The sequence below is a fragment of the Juglans regia genome, chromosome 2, assembly GCF_001411555.2.
Source record: "Juglans regia cultivar Chandler chromosome 2, Walnut 2.0, whole genome shotgun sequence".
NCBI classification, from domain to species: Eukaryota; Viridiplantae; Streptophyta; class Magnoliopsida; order Fagales; family Juglandaceae; genus Juglans; species Juglans regia.
Genome location: NC_049902.1, coordinates 29,791,527 through 29,806,546, shown reverse-complemented (window position 1 = coordinate 29,806,546; position 15,020 = coordinate 29,791,527). Strand labels below are relative to the sequence as shown.

The 15,020-nt window shown below is 35.0% G+C and overlaps 1 protein-coding gene across 2 annotated transcripts; it reads right to left on the bottom strand.

Annotated features, from left to right (window-relative positions):
* Window positions 1–5,002, bottom strand: LOC109003469 (CMP-sialic acid transporter 1-like). 2 transcript variants are annotated; one of them, XM_018981609.2, is made up of 8 exons: window positions 4,854–5,002; window positions 4,446–4,529; window positions 4,135–4,349; window positions 3,902–3,980; window positions 2,535–2,704; window positions 1,657–1,843; window positions 576–653; window positions 1–456 (listed from the first exon to the last, which is right to left on the bottom strand). In XM_018981609.2, the coding sequence occupies exons 1-8, from the start codon at window positions 4,902–4,904 to the stop codon at window positions 313–315; spliced, it is 1,008 nt and encodes a 335-aa protein (XP_018837154.2). In that variant the 5' UTR covers window positions 4,905–5,002; the 3' UTR covers window positions 1–312. The 2 variants fall into 2 exon arrangements, with proteins under 2 accessions (XP_018837154.2, XP_018837155.2); XM_018981610.2 differs by having other exon boundaries at window positions 4,135–4,335; window positions 4,854–4,959.
* Window positions 5,003–15,020: the final 10,018 nt, after the last annotated feature.

Below are 15,020 nucleotides of genomic sequence, written 5' to 3'. Positions count from 1 at the left end.
GAGATGAAAAATCTACCAGCATATTTCTTGTGGCTCTTCTTTAATGACAATGTATGATTACAAAAATACAGCTAAGAACGGTTGAGATCAATATAATATGCCAGTCTATTCTGTCACAACTTTGGAATGTCAGTGAGAAATTAATCTCTTCGACAGTAGCAGTAGCTGGCCCTGAAAAACCCAGATGCTTCTCCGTTGACAGCGTGGTATATCCTCAGTTCATTATATTCCAGATACGTCATTTCATAAAGTTAGGAACAACTTTCACTGGACACCTGACAAAAGCAATAGATTCCTTGATTGGGAGGAACATCAGGAATCTGTTCTTCGTCCAACACAAACTTCTTTTAGACTCTCAGGAGCTGCTTTAGTGGTTGATGGCAAATCCACTAGCATGTTTGGAGGGGCAAAATACATGTGTAGAGACATCATGCAGATGATAATACCCAAGAAAAGCTGCAGCAAGATAAGAAAAGTGAAACAATAAAGAAAAAATCACTAATTGGGTAAAAATGCTTCCCGGCATGAGAGAGAGAGAGAAGATTACGACTTTAAAGTTTATGGTGGTGACTCACCTGCAGCGTAGGCTTGAAATTGAATAGGTATACAGATAAAACCATGGTAAGCAGCATGGCCATGGATGTGGAATACACCTGATAAGTCGCATGTAAACAGCAGCAAAAATAAGAAAACGCATTAATTGAATTACCCACATTGAGCACAATTTAAACTTGAGAACTCCAGCTAGCAAAACACCATAAGCATTAAGCAGTAAGGAAAAAAATCTTTCTTAATCCAAAAAAGGGATAACAGAAGAAAAGTGCATTTATTATTAGGTCCACATACATAAAGCAGAGTGGCCGTTTTCCCACCCGATAAAATAAGTATTCTGAGAAGTTTTCACAGTTTATCGGGCATGTGCAACAAATTATATTGGAAAAATGTACAGTTGTTGGATTCGCATGCATTAGACATAAGCACAACAAAGGAATAGATAAGAAACCATGAAATGGTCCCCTAGCACTAGGCTGGTTTGGAAGAACTAATCAGCCAAAACCGAAAAGCTACTGAATAAGAGAGGACCCTGATAATAGGTTTACAGCGTCGAAGGACATGCTAGCAGACAACCAATACTAGATCTCCTGTTCCTGGTCAGAAAGGCCCCCAAATCATTGTGGCTTTCCCCTCAAGAATCCCATATCCCAGTTAAAAGGAAATAACTCTACATTTGCAATGGAATAGGTCCTGTTCCGAAGTTTTGATATAAACTAACCTAAGTTTAAAGTATTGTAGTAATGTAGCAAGTTTGGGACCAAAGAGCACAGTAAAGGTGAGATTGACATCTATCTCTTGATCAGGAGTAAATACTACATGCACAGATTGTAACAGGAGGATTTTCTTGAACAAACAGAATATGCATTATCATAAGCACTTAGGATCAAATTCAAAAACAGCTGTTTTCAAGAGTTAAGAGTAAAGATGTCCCAGAACCCTTCTTCAAGCAATTTGCATAGCAACAGTTGTCACATTAAGTCAATGCACGCGCACGCACACGTGCACACCCCCACACCCATGCATGCACACACCCAGACACGCACGCACCCGCACCCGCACCCGCACCCGCACCCACACCCGCACACACACACACACAATCACCTTCACAATATTGTCAGCATACTTCATCAGCCATGAAACCAGCAAGCCTGTGGAGCCAAGGTTTAATACCACCATCCAAGTTGTAATACTATATCCATTAAAAATTCGGTGCCACCAAGGACCATTCTCAAATCCCCCTCTGAAATCATCCACAACAAGCCGTGCCATATTGAAAATTGCACCAAACCTGAGAAAGAAATGTTATATGAAAATGTTTGCTGTGAAATAGAATTTCCTTTCTTACTATGTATATGCTTCAATTATATTTTGATTGCACAATGAACGTCAAACATCCTTGAATACTTCCAGTAAAGAAAGATTTCTGGTTGAGATTTTTTAGTATTTTTTTTATACATGAGATTTTTTTTTATACATGGTTGAGATATGCAATTGCAACTACTAAAAAATTCAGTATATTAAAAGATATGCTATTGCAACTACTCGAAATTCAGAATATTAAGGGCTTGTTTAGGGAATGAGATGAGATGAGAATTTTGTGAATAGTAGTAAGATAGTTTGTGAATAGTAGTGAGATAGTTTGAGTTGAATCTTTTTTGGATTTTGGGAAAGGAGAGAGAAAAAGTTGAATAAAAAATAATATAAAGTTAAAAATATTGTTAGAATATAGTTTTATAATATTATTTTTGTTTGGAGATTTGAAAAAGTTGAATTGTTTTTTATTTTTTGTTTGAAAGTTTGAGAATGTTGTAATGATTAGTTTGAAAATGTTTATATTTGAATATATTTGGGAAGGAGATGGAATGGGATGAGATGAGATAAGAAGAGAATTTTGGAATGAGATCTATTTCCAAACAAGCCCTAAATAGATGACTTTTCCAATGAGCAATCAAGTCATTGTATGGAGAAAAGATACATACGTATATAATTGTACATTCTGCCAATACAAGCTATCATTGTCCTTCTTCATCAGAAATTCTGTGTAAACGCCTGCCGATGCTGAGAGACAAGCAGATAGGATTCCTAGCATATACCCCTGGATTGGTGCTGAGAATAGAGAGTCACATGAAGCTTCTCCACAACCTTTAATCTACAACAGTTGAAACATCAATAATTAGCTCAGATAAGGTTATTACTTTATAAGTTATCTTATTAGATATTTTCATCACCTTTGAGGAAATAAAGGAACAAATTTTTTTTTTATAAGGATTGGTCTTTCATATAGACAATTTTTTTAACCATGCACCATCAATCAAGGCAAAAATAGAATGCCTTTATCAACTACAAAAGAATATGGCAATGACCATCAAGTGTGATCTCATCAAATGCATATAGGAACGACTTCACATATAACAAGCAACAAAAATACTGTAACAACGAAATTCCTCATATATAATGTTTTTACACCAACAATTTAGATTGATCCAGAATATGATGTGCAACAGACTCAGCATGCTGTTGCAAACTTTAAAACCAAAAAATGGAAAAAATATATTTTCTTAATAGGTAAAAAAATGGAAAATATTCATGCTCTGAGCACTTCAAATGATTTGTGCAATTGATAAGAGAAAAAAATGTTTTGCATAATTGTTTCCAAGATTTCGGGCAAACCACCATAACCCTGCGGCCCTACCGAGCCTGCATCCATATTAGAGTAACCATAGTAAAGGTGACCGTCTTTTCATGTTTTTTTTTTTTTTAACTGGCACCGGGTGTCTGGGAACAGCGTCCCGACTAATCCGGGGGTGCACAGGCCCTCGGCAAGGAATTTCCTGCAAGTGCACCTCTGGTAATCCAAGGGAAAAATCCCCCAATTTGATGACCTCTAGAAATTGTTTGCACCCAGTGGGATTCGAACCTTGGACCTTGGAGGGAGCATACCACCAAGAACAGGGTTTTTACCACTTGAGTTCATATTATCTATGATTGGCCCTAGTACCGATTTTCCAGGTTTCTCCTTTTAAGTGGCTAATCCGATCACCTCAACCCAACAAGTAGCAAAACTTAAAACTAAAGATAATGCTTATGGATTAGTATTATCGAAGCTGTAAATAATACATTCTATCAAGTAGATTCAGCAGATGTAGGTTCCAGTCCCTTATAATGGATGCCGTAGAAAACCAAGCATGAAGCCACCCTGATTAACTCAAGTATTTTTCGAAATTAGCATGAAGATCATTGTATAGCATTACTAGACCAATAGCTCATGAACATGCAAGAAGACATGGTTTCAAGTACAACATGAAACCAGCTTCAATTACATTAATCTAAAATTCCAACTAATCACCTGGCTTGTGGTTGTTCCTATAGCTAATAGAATAATAGCCATCCATTGTAGATTAGATAGCTTCCTCCTCAGAAAGAGCCTAAGCATGATATAAAGTAACTAATCAGTAAACTGTCAACAAGCTCCAACATTAAACAAAATGAAGGTACCTGAATAAGTAACAACAAGCGACACAACCAAAAATTCAAATAAACTCAGTTAATGCGTGACCTCAAAAAGTACAATGAAGGCACCTGAACAATATCCCAGTTGTCACAATCTTCAGATTACCCATTATCTGATAAGTTGATGTATCCACATACGTTAGTGTAGCAAACTGAACATTGTTATGAATTAGATATATGACCGAAGGAATAGGATATAAGCGCACGCTTTTCCACTCCGTTGTCATCCTTGTAGAAGGCGATACCCGGCATTCTCGCCAAAGAAGTACACTAGAAACCACTAGCTGCGGTTAGGGGGAAAGAGAAAAGAAATACCAAAGATTAAAGATTCTGATAACATATGAGCTCGATCGATCCAGTAATTTTGGTTTAAAAATTACCTTAAAAACTTCAGCAAGAAATGGAATAGTTGCATAGTCATACATGTATCGTCCATTGGTTTGAGAGAGGGTTGTCAAAATCCCCTGTCGCGTACAAATCATCAATCAGTCCCCAAGCACGTTTAAATTAGAAATAACTCTTCAAACTCTAGTTTGGAATTCAAGCAAATAATGTAAGCAGGTAATTCTCAACCAAAATGTCACTTTGTTTCCTATTATCATCAGATTCAAATGAAATTCGTCGAATTGATCTGAAAATTACTAAATGTAAAACTTAACATGAAAACCCCAACATTCCGAGTAGGTCTTAGACAATGTAAAGCACGCACACGACGCGGGCGAAAATTGTAGCAAATCGAGCACCGATTATTTATTTATTGTATAGTTTCCGAAGCTCAATTTACTGACCTGGGAGCTGGTGAGGATGGTAAGGAGCGCCGCAACGAAGTACCACTGCATCGTCTTCCACGTTGGTGGTGCTCGAATGCAACGCAGTCGTTTTAGCAATTCCCGCAGTGTGTGGCTACCTAGCTTGTGAGTTCAGCCACCACTTTGGGCTAAAAATATTCTCTCAGACAATTATTAATTTTTTTTTTCCATATATAAAAATCAGTTAGAATGTAAGATAATAAAAATGATTTATTCATTATTAACCAATAAAAAGTAATATTATTCCAATTAAGTAATTTATTTAAACGAGTTTATCAAATTAAATTAAGTGATTTATTTAAACGAATTTATCAAATTATCATGCATACTTTAAATAGGTAAAAGACACATTTTGATAATAATTTTAACAAAGAGAATGAGTTTTAGGTATACTCAGTAAAAATAATAAATAAATAAATAAATTGATTGAAGTCTAATAAAACATGTGTATTTTCACATGTCGATATGAGACAAAAATAAGATGGAGAAAGAGAAATAGAGAGAAAAAATAAATCAAAATAATGAATAATAAAAAATTGGTCTTTATTTACAAGTTATTTATGTTTAATAAGTAAAAGAATTACGCAGAATTAAGAGGTTTCATTCATCTGATTAGGAATAAAAAAGAAAAATGATACACATATAACATTTTTACAGTCTTTTTTATATAACTTTATATAAAATAAATGAGCATTTTTATGAAATAATTTATAAAAATATATTCAATTCAAAATATGATAGTATAATTGTAAAGAAAGTTGCATGATTACTTTTAACCCTTTTTAAATATATATATAAATATATATATATATATATATCTTCCTAATACTTAAAAGCATGTATAAGATCAACAGTAGTGAATAGTAAATTCAATGGATTCAGCGGCGTCGTTCAGCAGCGTCGTCTATCTTATTTCATTCAGTCATATTTTTACATTTTAGTTGAACATTAAACATCTGGTTAGCTCTTCTTCGGACAGTCCAAAATATCTAGCCTTGATAGAAGGGATTGAATGCAAGATATTTTGTAGATTCTGCAGACGTTTCATATTCGAGTGGAGGAAGAAATATTTCTTGCCGTGCTGTTTGAGAGTTTTCTTCTCGCCGTTTGGTATGCAAAAATTCTCAGCATGTTGTTTTTCATCTTCTCTTTCTCGCATATTTATTTTCATTTCAGATGTATTTTCACATCTCTGTTTTTCTGTGTTTCTTTTTGGTTTGACGAGAGGAAGAGAGTTGCCGTGTGCGTGTGAATGGTGGTGTGCGACGGAGAGGGAAAGGGAACTTCGTGGTGGCCGGGTCTGGTAGAGATTGTCGCCGGTATGAAGTGGTGGAGGTGTGGTGGCGTGGGTGGCCGCCTACGGCTGCGCTGGTTGAGAGAAATGGGAGAAACCCATTTCGGATGGGTTTCCGCGGGGGACAAGATTGGGCTGCGCGTGGGGGACATCGGTGGTGGCTGGGTTGGTCGCCGGCGTGAGGGGAAGTCGCCTGTGGTGGTCGTGACGGTAGGTGGCCGCGTACGGCGGCGCCGGTTGAGAGAAATGGGAGAAACCCATTTCGGATGGGTTTCCGCGGAGAGACCTAGGGCTGCGCGTGGGGGACATCAATGGTGCCTCGGTTGGTCGTCGACGTCAGAGGGACTCCCCGGTGGTGGCGGTGAGACTGGCCGGCGCACGGCGGCGCCGTGCTGGGCTGAAGGAGAACGGACGTGAGGAACATTCGGGCTACAGAGAGACAACGTAAGGGAAAAAAAAAATTAATGAGGGAAAAAAAAATAATAAAATCATTATAAATTCACTAAAAAAAATAATATATGTTGAAAAATATCTATTTATTTGTTATTAATAAATAATAGTCAATTGTTTTTTTTTTGGCATAAAACTGAATATATAATATAATGTTAATAGGAATGTTTAGATAGAAAATAACTTTAGATGAAAAATTCAGTAATATCCCTAATAACATCGGTATCCCAGTCAAAATCATTATAAATTCACTACAAAAAATAATTTATGTTAAAAAATATCTAATTATTTGTTATTAATAAATATCAGTCAATTCTTTTTTTCTTGCATAAAATTGAATATATATTATAATGTAAATAGGAATGTTTAGATAGAAAATAACTCTAAATGGAAAACTTAGCAATGTCCCTAATAACATCAGTATCATAGCCAAAATCATTATAAAGTCACTACAAAAAATAATATATGTTTAAAAATATCTAATTATTTGATATTAATAAATAATAGTCTTTTTTTTTTTTGCATAAAACTGAATATATAATATAATGTAAATAGAAATGTTTAAATAGGAGTCTATTTCATTAAAATTCCATAAAGCCCATTGAAGTTAATTAGAAGAAACTTTTTTCTGTTTAAGCTAATACAAGTGAGGCCAGGGTGTACATACTAGGGTGGGTGTAGAGAGGGTAGAGAGGGGATTCTTTCCCATTATTATTTTTAAAAAATAATAAACATTAATTTAATGGTTGATAGACAATGCATGCAATTACATCATAACAATGCGATAGAAATGAGACGGGAACATGAACATTATGCACGCACTCTTAAATGTCACACGGATTTGTGAACAGATCCAAGGCCAAGTATCTACATATGGTATCGACATGATTATTAATCTAGACTTAAGAGATCATATATAATTATTAAGATATTCAGGGACTATGAGTACTTAGTGTGAGGTTGGGTATTAGCTGTTAGCTAGGCCGGGACCCAAAAATTAAAAATAAAATAAAATAAAAGAATTGCAAGAAATAATTAATTAAAGAAAGAAATTTAAATTACCTTCTCAGACACTAATATCCTGATTTAACATGGATCTCAAATATGCCATCTGCATCTTTCCCGCTTGCCTTTCCCCAGTATGCATCCAGCAAGCCACCTCTATATATAATTTTATCAAGTATAATTAATATATATATATATATAATTACACACATCATGTTCATGTAAGGAGGAGGAAGATCAAGAGCAATTAATAAATAATTAATGCTCGGCCAGAAAATTAAAGTGTTTGTTTACCTGTCCATGAAGAAAACAGTATAGCTATACTGAGATACACAAAATCCAGTCAGTACTGCACACAGAACATTGAATAAAATATGTCAGAACATTGAAAATGGGTTTGGGAGCTGCTGGCAAGCAACTTGCTCCACATTTTCCTTTATGCGTGTGGATGGTCGACCTGCCCTGGCACGTGACTTTTGGCTTACTTCTTTTTGTATTGTATTGGTCTTTGTGTTAAGAAAATGAAAGCAGAAATTTGAAAAAATTGATGATTCAAATGAACATATAGTAGTATATATATAAGAGTCTGCAGACAAAATATAACGTTCTAAAAAATTTCAAAATTTGTTGCTCCTTTTTATTTGTTTAAATAGTTGATTCGGTTGTGAGTTTTTGATTTATACATTTTTCGTCTGCAATTCATACTAAAAAAGTCATATAATTTTTGTTGGTGGTGCATTTCTAATTATTATTCTCCATTTTTTGCAGCTTGGTTGAGTTTGCTAACTTGGTTGGATTTCTTTCATCTATTTCTAATAGTATCAAGGTAACCAACAATGCTCTGAATGTATATATTTCAATGGTTGTTTTTTGTTTGTTCAAACATATATTTTGATTGAAAATATTTATGACCTTGCATCATCATGAGCATATAGTGATGTATATATAAAAGTCTACAAATAAAATATAACATTCTCATGTTTATATTTTAGAACAATTAAATACAGGGCAAACGTGCATCGCACGTAACTTCACCACTAGTATATATATATATATATATATATATATATATATATATATATATATATATATATATATTGTGAAAACATAAGTCTCTTGATGTACACGTGCTAAATACAGTAATAATATACTAATGACGCATTGTAATTGATGGGTGTATGCCGTAATGGGTTTATTCATTGACAACGTTGTTAAAAATGAGAATAATTTTCTACGAAGGCAGTAATGATTGCTCAATCAACCGTGAGCGTAGGCTAGAATTGGAGAAGGGCTAGAGAGACTGGATCTCGTTTTATTTTTTATTTTTTTTAAGCAAGTTGTAGCTATATATTTATAAAAAAATAAAAATACATTGAGTCCATGCTATTTATTTACTGGATCTCATTTTAGCTAAGGAATATTGTAGGAAAAATCCATTTTAAATAGAATAATGGTTTTTGCAATATTTGGACCGTAAGCTCTATAGGCAAGCGGAATTATTTATATTAGAGAAATGATATTTATAGTTTTAAAATATGCAAGTTCTACAAATACTATTTGAAAAAAAATAGTTAAATCTAAAACCTAAATGAAAAAAATCAATTTTTAATGTTAGACTAAACTTTTTTTAAATGGAATATACGAGACTTACACACCCTATACTCTTTGTATTATACATGAACTATTCTTTGAAAAAAATAGTTAACTATAAGTTAAATATGAAAAAGATTATTATTTTTTTAATTATGGATCCCACTTTTTTCATGTAAGGAAGACTTGCACACCCTATACTCATATTATGCCTGATCCCATCCGGCCACAAACAAATAGGCTCAAACACATTAGTTTTTTTTTTTTTTTTTAATTCAACTATGTATGTATTCATTTCATCAACCATTCACGTGTTGCATTTTTTTCCTTTATAATCAAATTGTACACAGTTGTTAGAACTTCCTCTATCCAGCATTATTCTTTATCAGACTTTAAGCCTAACTTTGCCAATTGGTGAGCCACTTCATTCCCTTCTCTTCTTATAAAATTAACAGTCCATATATTCTTTATATCTTCAATGGGCTACCCATTTCATTTTTTTCCTTCTGGAACAAGGCTCCTCTTAAAGCATGCAAGGGGCCACCCACCATTTCCCATTGCCCCTCACTCCTTAAGGAATTAGAGGCTTTCTCGTATCAACCCTCACAACATCAATGACCTCTTTTGCATCTCCTTCAAAATCAATCTCATGGAAGCCCAACTCATTACATAAGCACATAGCCCTCCTTAAGGCATTACATTTAGCCATAAAAGGGGACCTGACATAATCTCTACTAGCACACATTGAAGCTAAAACATCTTCATTACAGTCCCTTATCATAATACCTATACACATCCTCTGTTGAGTTAGCAACATTGCAGCATCGAAATTAGCTTTGAATCTATCACCATCTAGTTTCCTCCATTCCACCATTTCCACAACCCCCTTATTCAGACCACAATCCTCTTATTTCCTTTATTTGTCTGCTGAAATTCATCCAACTATACAGTAGCATTCTATACCACTACTTTGGGGCAAGAAAACTTTTCTTCAAAGTAAAATTTATTCCTTCTTAACCACACATTCTTCATTATTACCATCACTTTCTCTACTTTATCTTTTGGTAGTTTTCTATACACTTATGTCCATAGCTGTAAAAAATCCCAGCAGCTGTTCTTCCATTTATTCACAAGACTAACATTTTCTGCCCACACATCAGAGGCAACTGGACAACCCCATAGAACATGAATGACAGATTCCTCTTCCATTTTACAGATGGGACATCTCGAATCTTCAATCACTTTCCTTCTCCACAGATTCAGTCTTGTAGGTAGAATATCATTTATGGCTCTCCACATAAAGTGTTTTGCAACTCCAAATATCTTCGGCTGCTACACATGCCTCCACACCTTAGCCCTCTCCCCTTCCTCAGATCCCCCCCCCCCCCCCCCCTTCTTTCTTTCTTTGTTGAGCTACATACGCACTTTTCACAGAAAATTTTCCATTTTTTGAGAAGCTCCATGTCAGTTTATTTGTAGCACCAGTTCTACTAATAGGAATAGCACATATAATGTTAGCCTCTTCCTCCATAAAAATTCCTTTCACTAACTCTTCATTCCATGTTCTTCCATCTTCACCAAACAACTCATTAACATTTGAGTTAGCATTGAGGAGTTTCACAGGAGATTGGACACAATAAGTGGTAGGATTTGGTAGCCACTTCTGTCTCTAAACCCAGGAGACAGGCCCAAGTACTTCTCATAACTATCACTCACTACCGCACCAGCTTCTTGAAATATAATCTTTCTAGTCTCACCTTTTGTATTAGAGCTGAAAAATATCAATGTTTTCTGCTTGTTTAGCACTTGGCCAGAAGCTCTTTCATATACACCCAAAATTGAGTAGACTTTTTCCATTCTTCCACCATTGCATTTCAAAAGATTACACAATCTTCAACAAATAAAAGGTGGTTCAACCTAGTCTTTCCTCTAACTGCTACAGTCCCCCTTATAACTCTAATGCTCTCTGATTTAATCATGAGTTGGCTAATGCCCTCAACACAAATTATAAACATGTAAAGGGGTAGAGGATCTCCTTACCTCAGTCCTCTTAAAGGAACAATATCATTTCCAGGTACTCCATTCACCAACACATTAAAGCTCACAGTCAAGACATATTTCATGACCACGCTCACCATTTTTTCACCAAACCCCAATCTCCTCATCATTGCCTCAAGGAAGGGCCACTCCACCCTATCATAGGCCTTGGACATATTCAGTTTAATGGTCATGCTTCCTACCCTCCCTTTCTGCTTTGTCTTCATGGTATGTAACATTTCATATGCAATCATATTGTCTGTGATTAGCCTGCCAGGAATGAATGCACTCTGGTTTGAGGAGATAATCTCAAGCAGCACTTTTTGATTCTGTTAGCCAACACCTCGGAGATTAATTTATACAACACATTGTATAAACTAATTGGTCTAAACTCCATCACATATTTGGGGGCCTTCACCTTTGGTATCAAAGTTATATGTGTTTGGTTAATTCCCTCTCCCATTCACCTTCTTTTAGAAAATTCAGAACAACACTGCATGTCTCCTTCCCTACAATTTTCCAGTGGCTTTGATAAAACCCTACCCAAAAACCATCTGGGCCAGGGGATTTAAAAGCTTACATATGTTTTAAAGTCGCTTCTACCTCTTCAGCTTTAAATCCCCTCCCAAACCCACCATCGTTCCTTTTGTTATCATTTTGTCAGTCTCCATTGCACACTCATTTAACTCAGTTGCAGAAGGATGTGATGAACTATATATCCTAGAGAAATGGTTCCAGAAAGCCTCGTCTACCTCTCCCTCTTCTTTTACCTCTTTCCCCTATGAGTCAACAACCTTAGTTATCACATTTTTCTTCTTTCTCTAATTTGCACATGCATGGAAGAATTTTGTATTTATATCCCCTTGTTGCAACCAATGCCTCTTTGCCCTTTGTGTCCACCATAGGTTATCTTGGTCTAACAGAATGCCCAACTCCCATTTCAACTTCTTAATATCTTCTAGATTTACATGTCCTTCACTATCTTGGAGAATTTTCAATTGTTCAACTTTCCTTTTCATGGCCCTCTCTCTTTCAGCTACTAAATTGTTCAGTCTTGGTGAACCTTTTTTGTAGGATCACCACGCACCACATGTTTTCTCCACTCATTTTCAACTATTCTGCCACACTCCTCCATCTCCCAACACTTCTCATATTTGAAAGTCCTCCCCTTATATCTTTTTTTAGTTATTTCCTTGTTGAAAGGCAATATAAGAGGTCTATGTTCAGAACACCATGCCACCAATGCTTCCACCCCCACCTCTGAAAATTGCATTCTCCAGTTTTGATTTGCAACAGCACGATCCAGCATTTCCTTAATGAAAGTACCATCACCATGGCCATTATTCCATGTAAATTTACACCCCCTCCATCCCAAGTCATGTAACATTCCACATCCAAGTGCTTTCCTAAACATTTCTATTTGCTCTTTTTTTCTTCTTGTGACAGAATTTCATTAAAATCTCCCACTACACAGCAACATGTCTCAAGTGGTGGCTTGAAAGATTTCAATAAATTCCACGATAAGTTTCTCATCCTTTGATCTGGGTTCCCATAAAACCATGTAAAGAGCCATCTTGCATTCCCCACCTCACCCTTAACCCACACATTGATGTGTCGTTGGGAGTAGTTCACTAACTCCACCACATCATCATTCCTCCATAGCATTATTAACCCTTCACTCATACCCCTTGGCTCCACCTCAAAACATCCATCAAATCTCAATTTTCTCTACAAAAACCCATTATATTTTCTTTCATTCTAGTTTCCATTAAGAAAACTATTTCAGGCTGCTTTTCCTTCAATAAGGAGCAAAGGACTTGAACTGTTCAAGGGTTCCCAAGCCCCTAACAGTTCCAACTTAATATTTTCATTACTCTTGACTGGGCTGGCAAGCAGCCTCAACCATTCCACAGCTAATGACAGCTGCATCCCCACCACTCTCTCCTTTTTAACTTAATATTATATTTTTATTATTTTTATCATTGAAATTGTAATTTTAAACCTATGCGTATTTGTTATTGTATGGTTTGTAAGATTGGTTTTATTATATGCTAAAATTTGAAAAATATTGATATATATTTTTTTAAATATTGTGGTTATTAATAAATATATATTTTAACTTTTATGTGAAATTATGTTAATCAGGTCAAATAAGTTATGCGTTTTAGTTTAATCCATTTACATGAAACAAACATGTTTAAATGAGTCGTGTCGTGTTAACATATTTCTAATGAATTGTTAAATGAGTCAAAACGTGTGACATGACACAACCCGTTATCTAAAGGGGTTGGGTTAGGGTTTAAATGTTTGACACATTTAGTTTAATGGGCTGGGTTCAGGTTGACTTATATAGTTGAATGTTCATAACTTGACAATGAACATGACCCGAAAATACAATTTGCCACGCCTATGCAGATGCAAGAATTGGTAGCACTTGTTGTACGTTGCTGCTCTTGCTCACTAAGGCCTGGTTTAGATAATCAAATTTCATCATCTCATTTCATTTTATTTCAATATTTAAACACTATAAATATAAATTCTTTTCAATTTCAAATCTTTAACTTTTTCATTTAATTATTATCTAATCATTACGACTTTTCTAAACTTAAAAAAAAAAAATTCAACTTTTTCAAATCTCAAAATAAAAATTATATTAAAAAATATATTCTAACAATCTTTTAACTATATAATATTTTTATTCAACTTTTTTTCTCTCTTATTTCTCAAAACTCCATAAATTATCTCAACTCAAACCAATTCAAACTCATCTCACCTCAACTTAAATATTATACTATTATTCACAAATCATCTCAACTCACTCTCTAAATCAACCCTAAGTTTGCCCGTTTTGCTTTAGCCTTGGCATGAGTATTGTTCATAGAACAACTATTCCCAGTAGGGAACTTCTAGGGCCACTGAGAAATGGTTTCGAGAAGTTCTACCGATAAGTGTAAATACATTTTTTTATTTTATGTGTTGTTTAAAGCATTTTATAAATCACTTTAAATATTTTTTAATAAAAAAAATTCACAAACTCATTTAAAAGTAATTTTTTAATCAATAAGTTTAAAAAAAAATGAAGAAGAAACTACCAATTGATAGCCTTTCTAGATGGCTATCCTAGGTGTGGGATAAGCATTTCCCTATCCAATACTAATTCGTACCTTTTTCTACTTGTCTTTTGGGTTGAGCAGAACTCCATTGTCATCCTTGTAGAAGGGCATTCTCGCCAAAGAAGTATACTAGAAACCACTAGCTGTGGTATAACATATGAGCTTCACTGATCTAATAATTTTGATTAAAAAAGTACCTTAAAAACTTATGCAAGAAATGGAATAGTTGCATAGTCAAAGCATGGGGGGAGTGATTAAAAGAATCTGAAGAAGGCTAAGTTGCAATTAGACACTTGGAACAGACGAAGCTTTGGCAATGTTCAAAAGAATCTAAAGAAGGTTATGTTGCAGTTACAGTTACTTCAAGACTCAGATCCAAGAGGAGATTAATTAAAAAGGCTCGAGCAGAGGTACTGCATAAGTGGTTAGAAAGGGGAGAGATAATGTGGAGACAAAGATCAAGGGTTTTAAAAACACTTGTTTCTTTCACCATAAGGCTTCATAGAGAAGGGCCAGGAATGTATACGCAACTCCTCAGGGAATTGGCAAGTGGATGAAGCTATAGATGCAAGATCAAGGCCGATTCATTCTTACCAAGTCATGAGTACATTAAAATAAATAATTATGTTGACTTGTAGTTAAGTGGTATTTTCCTCT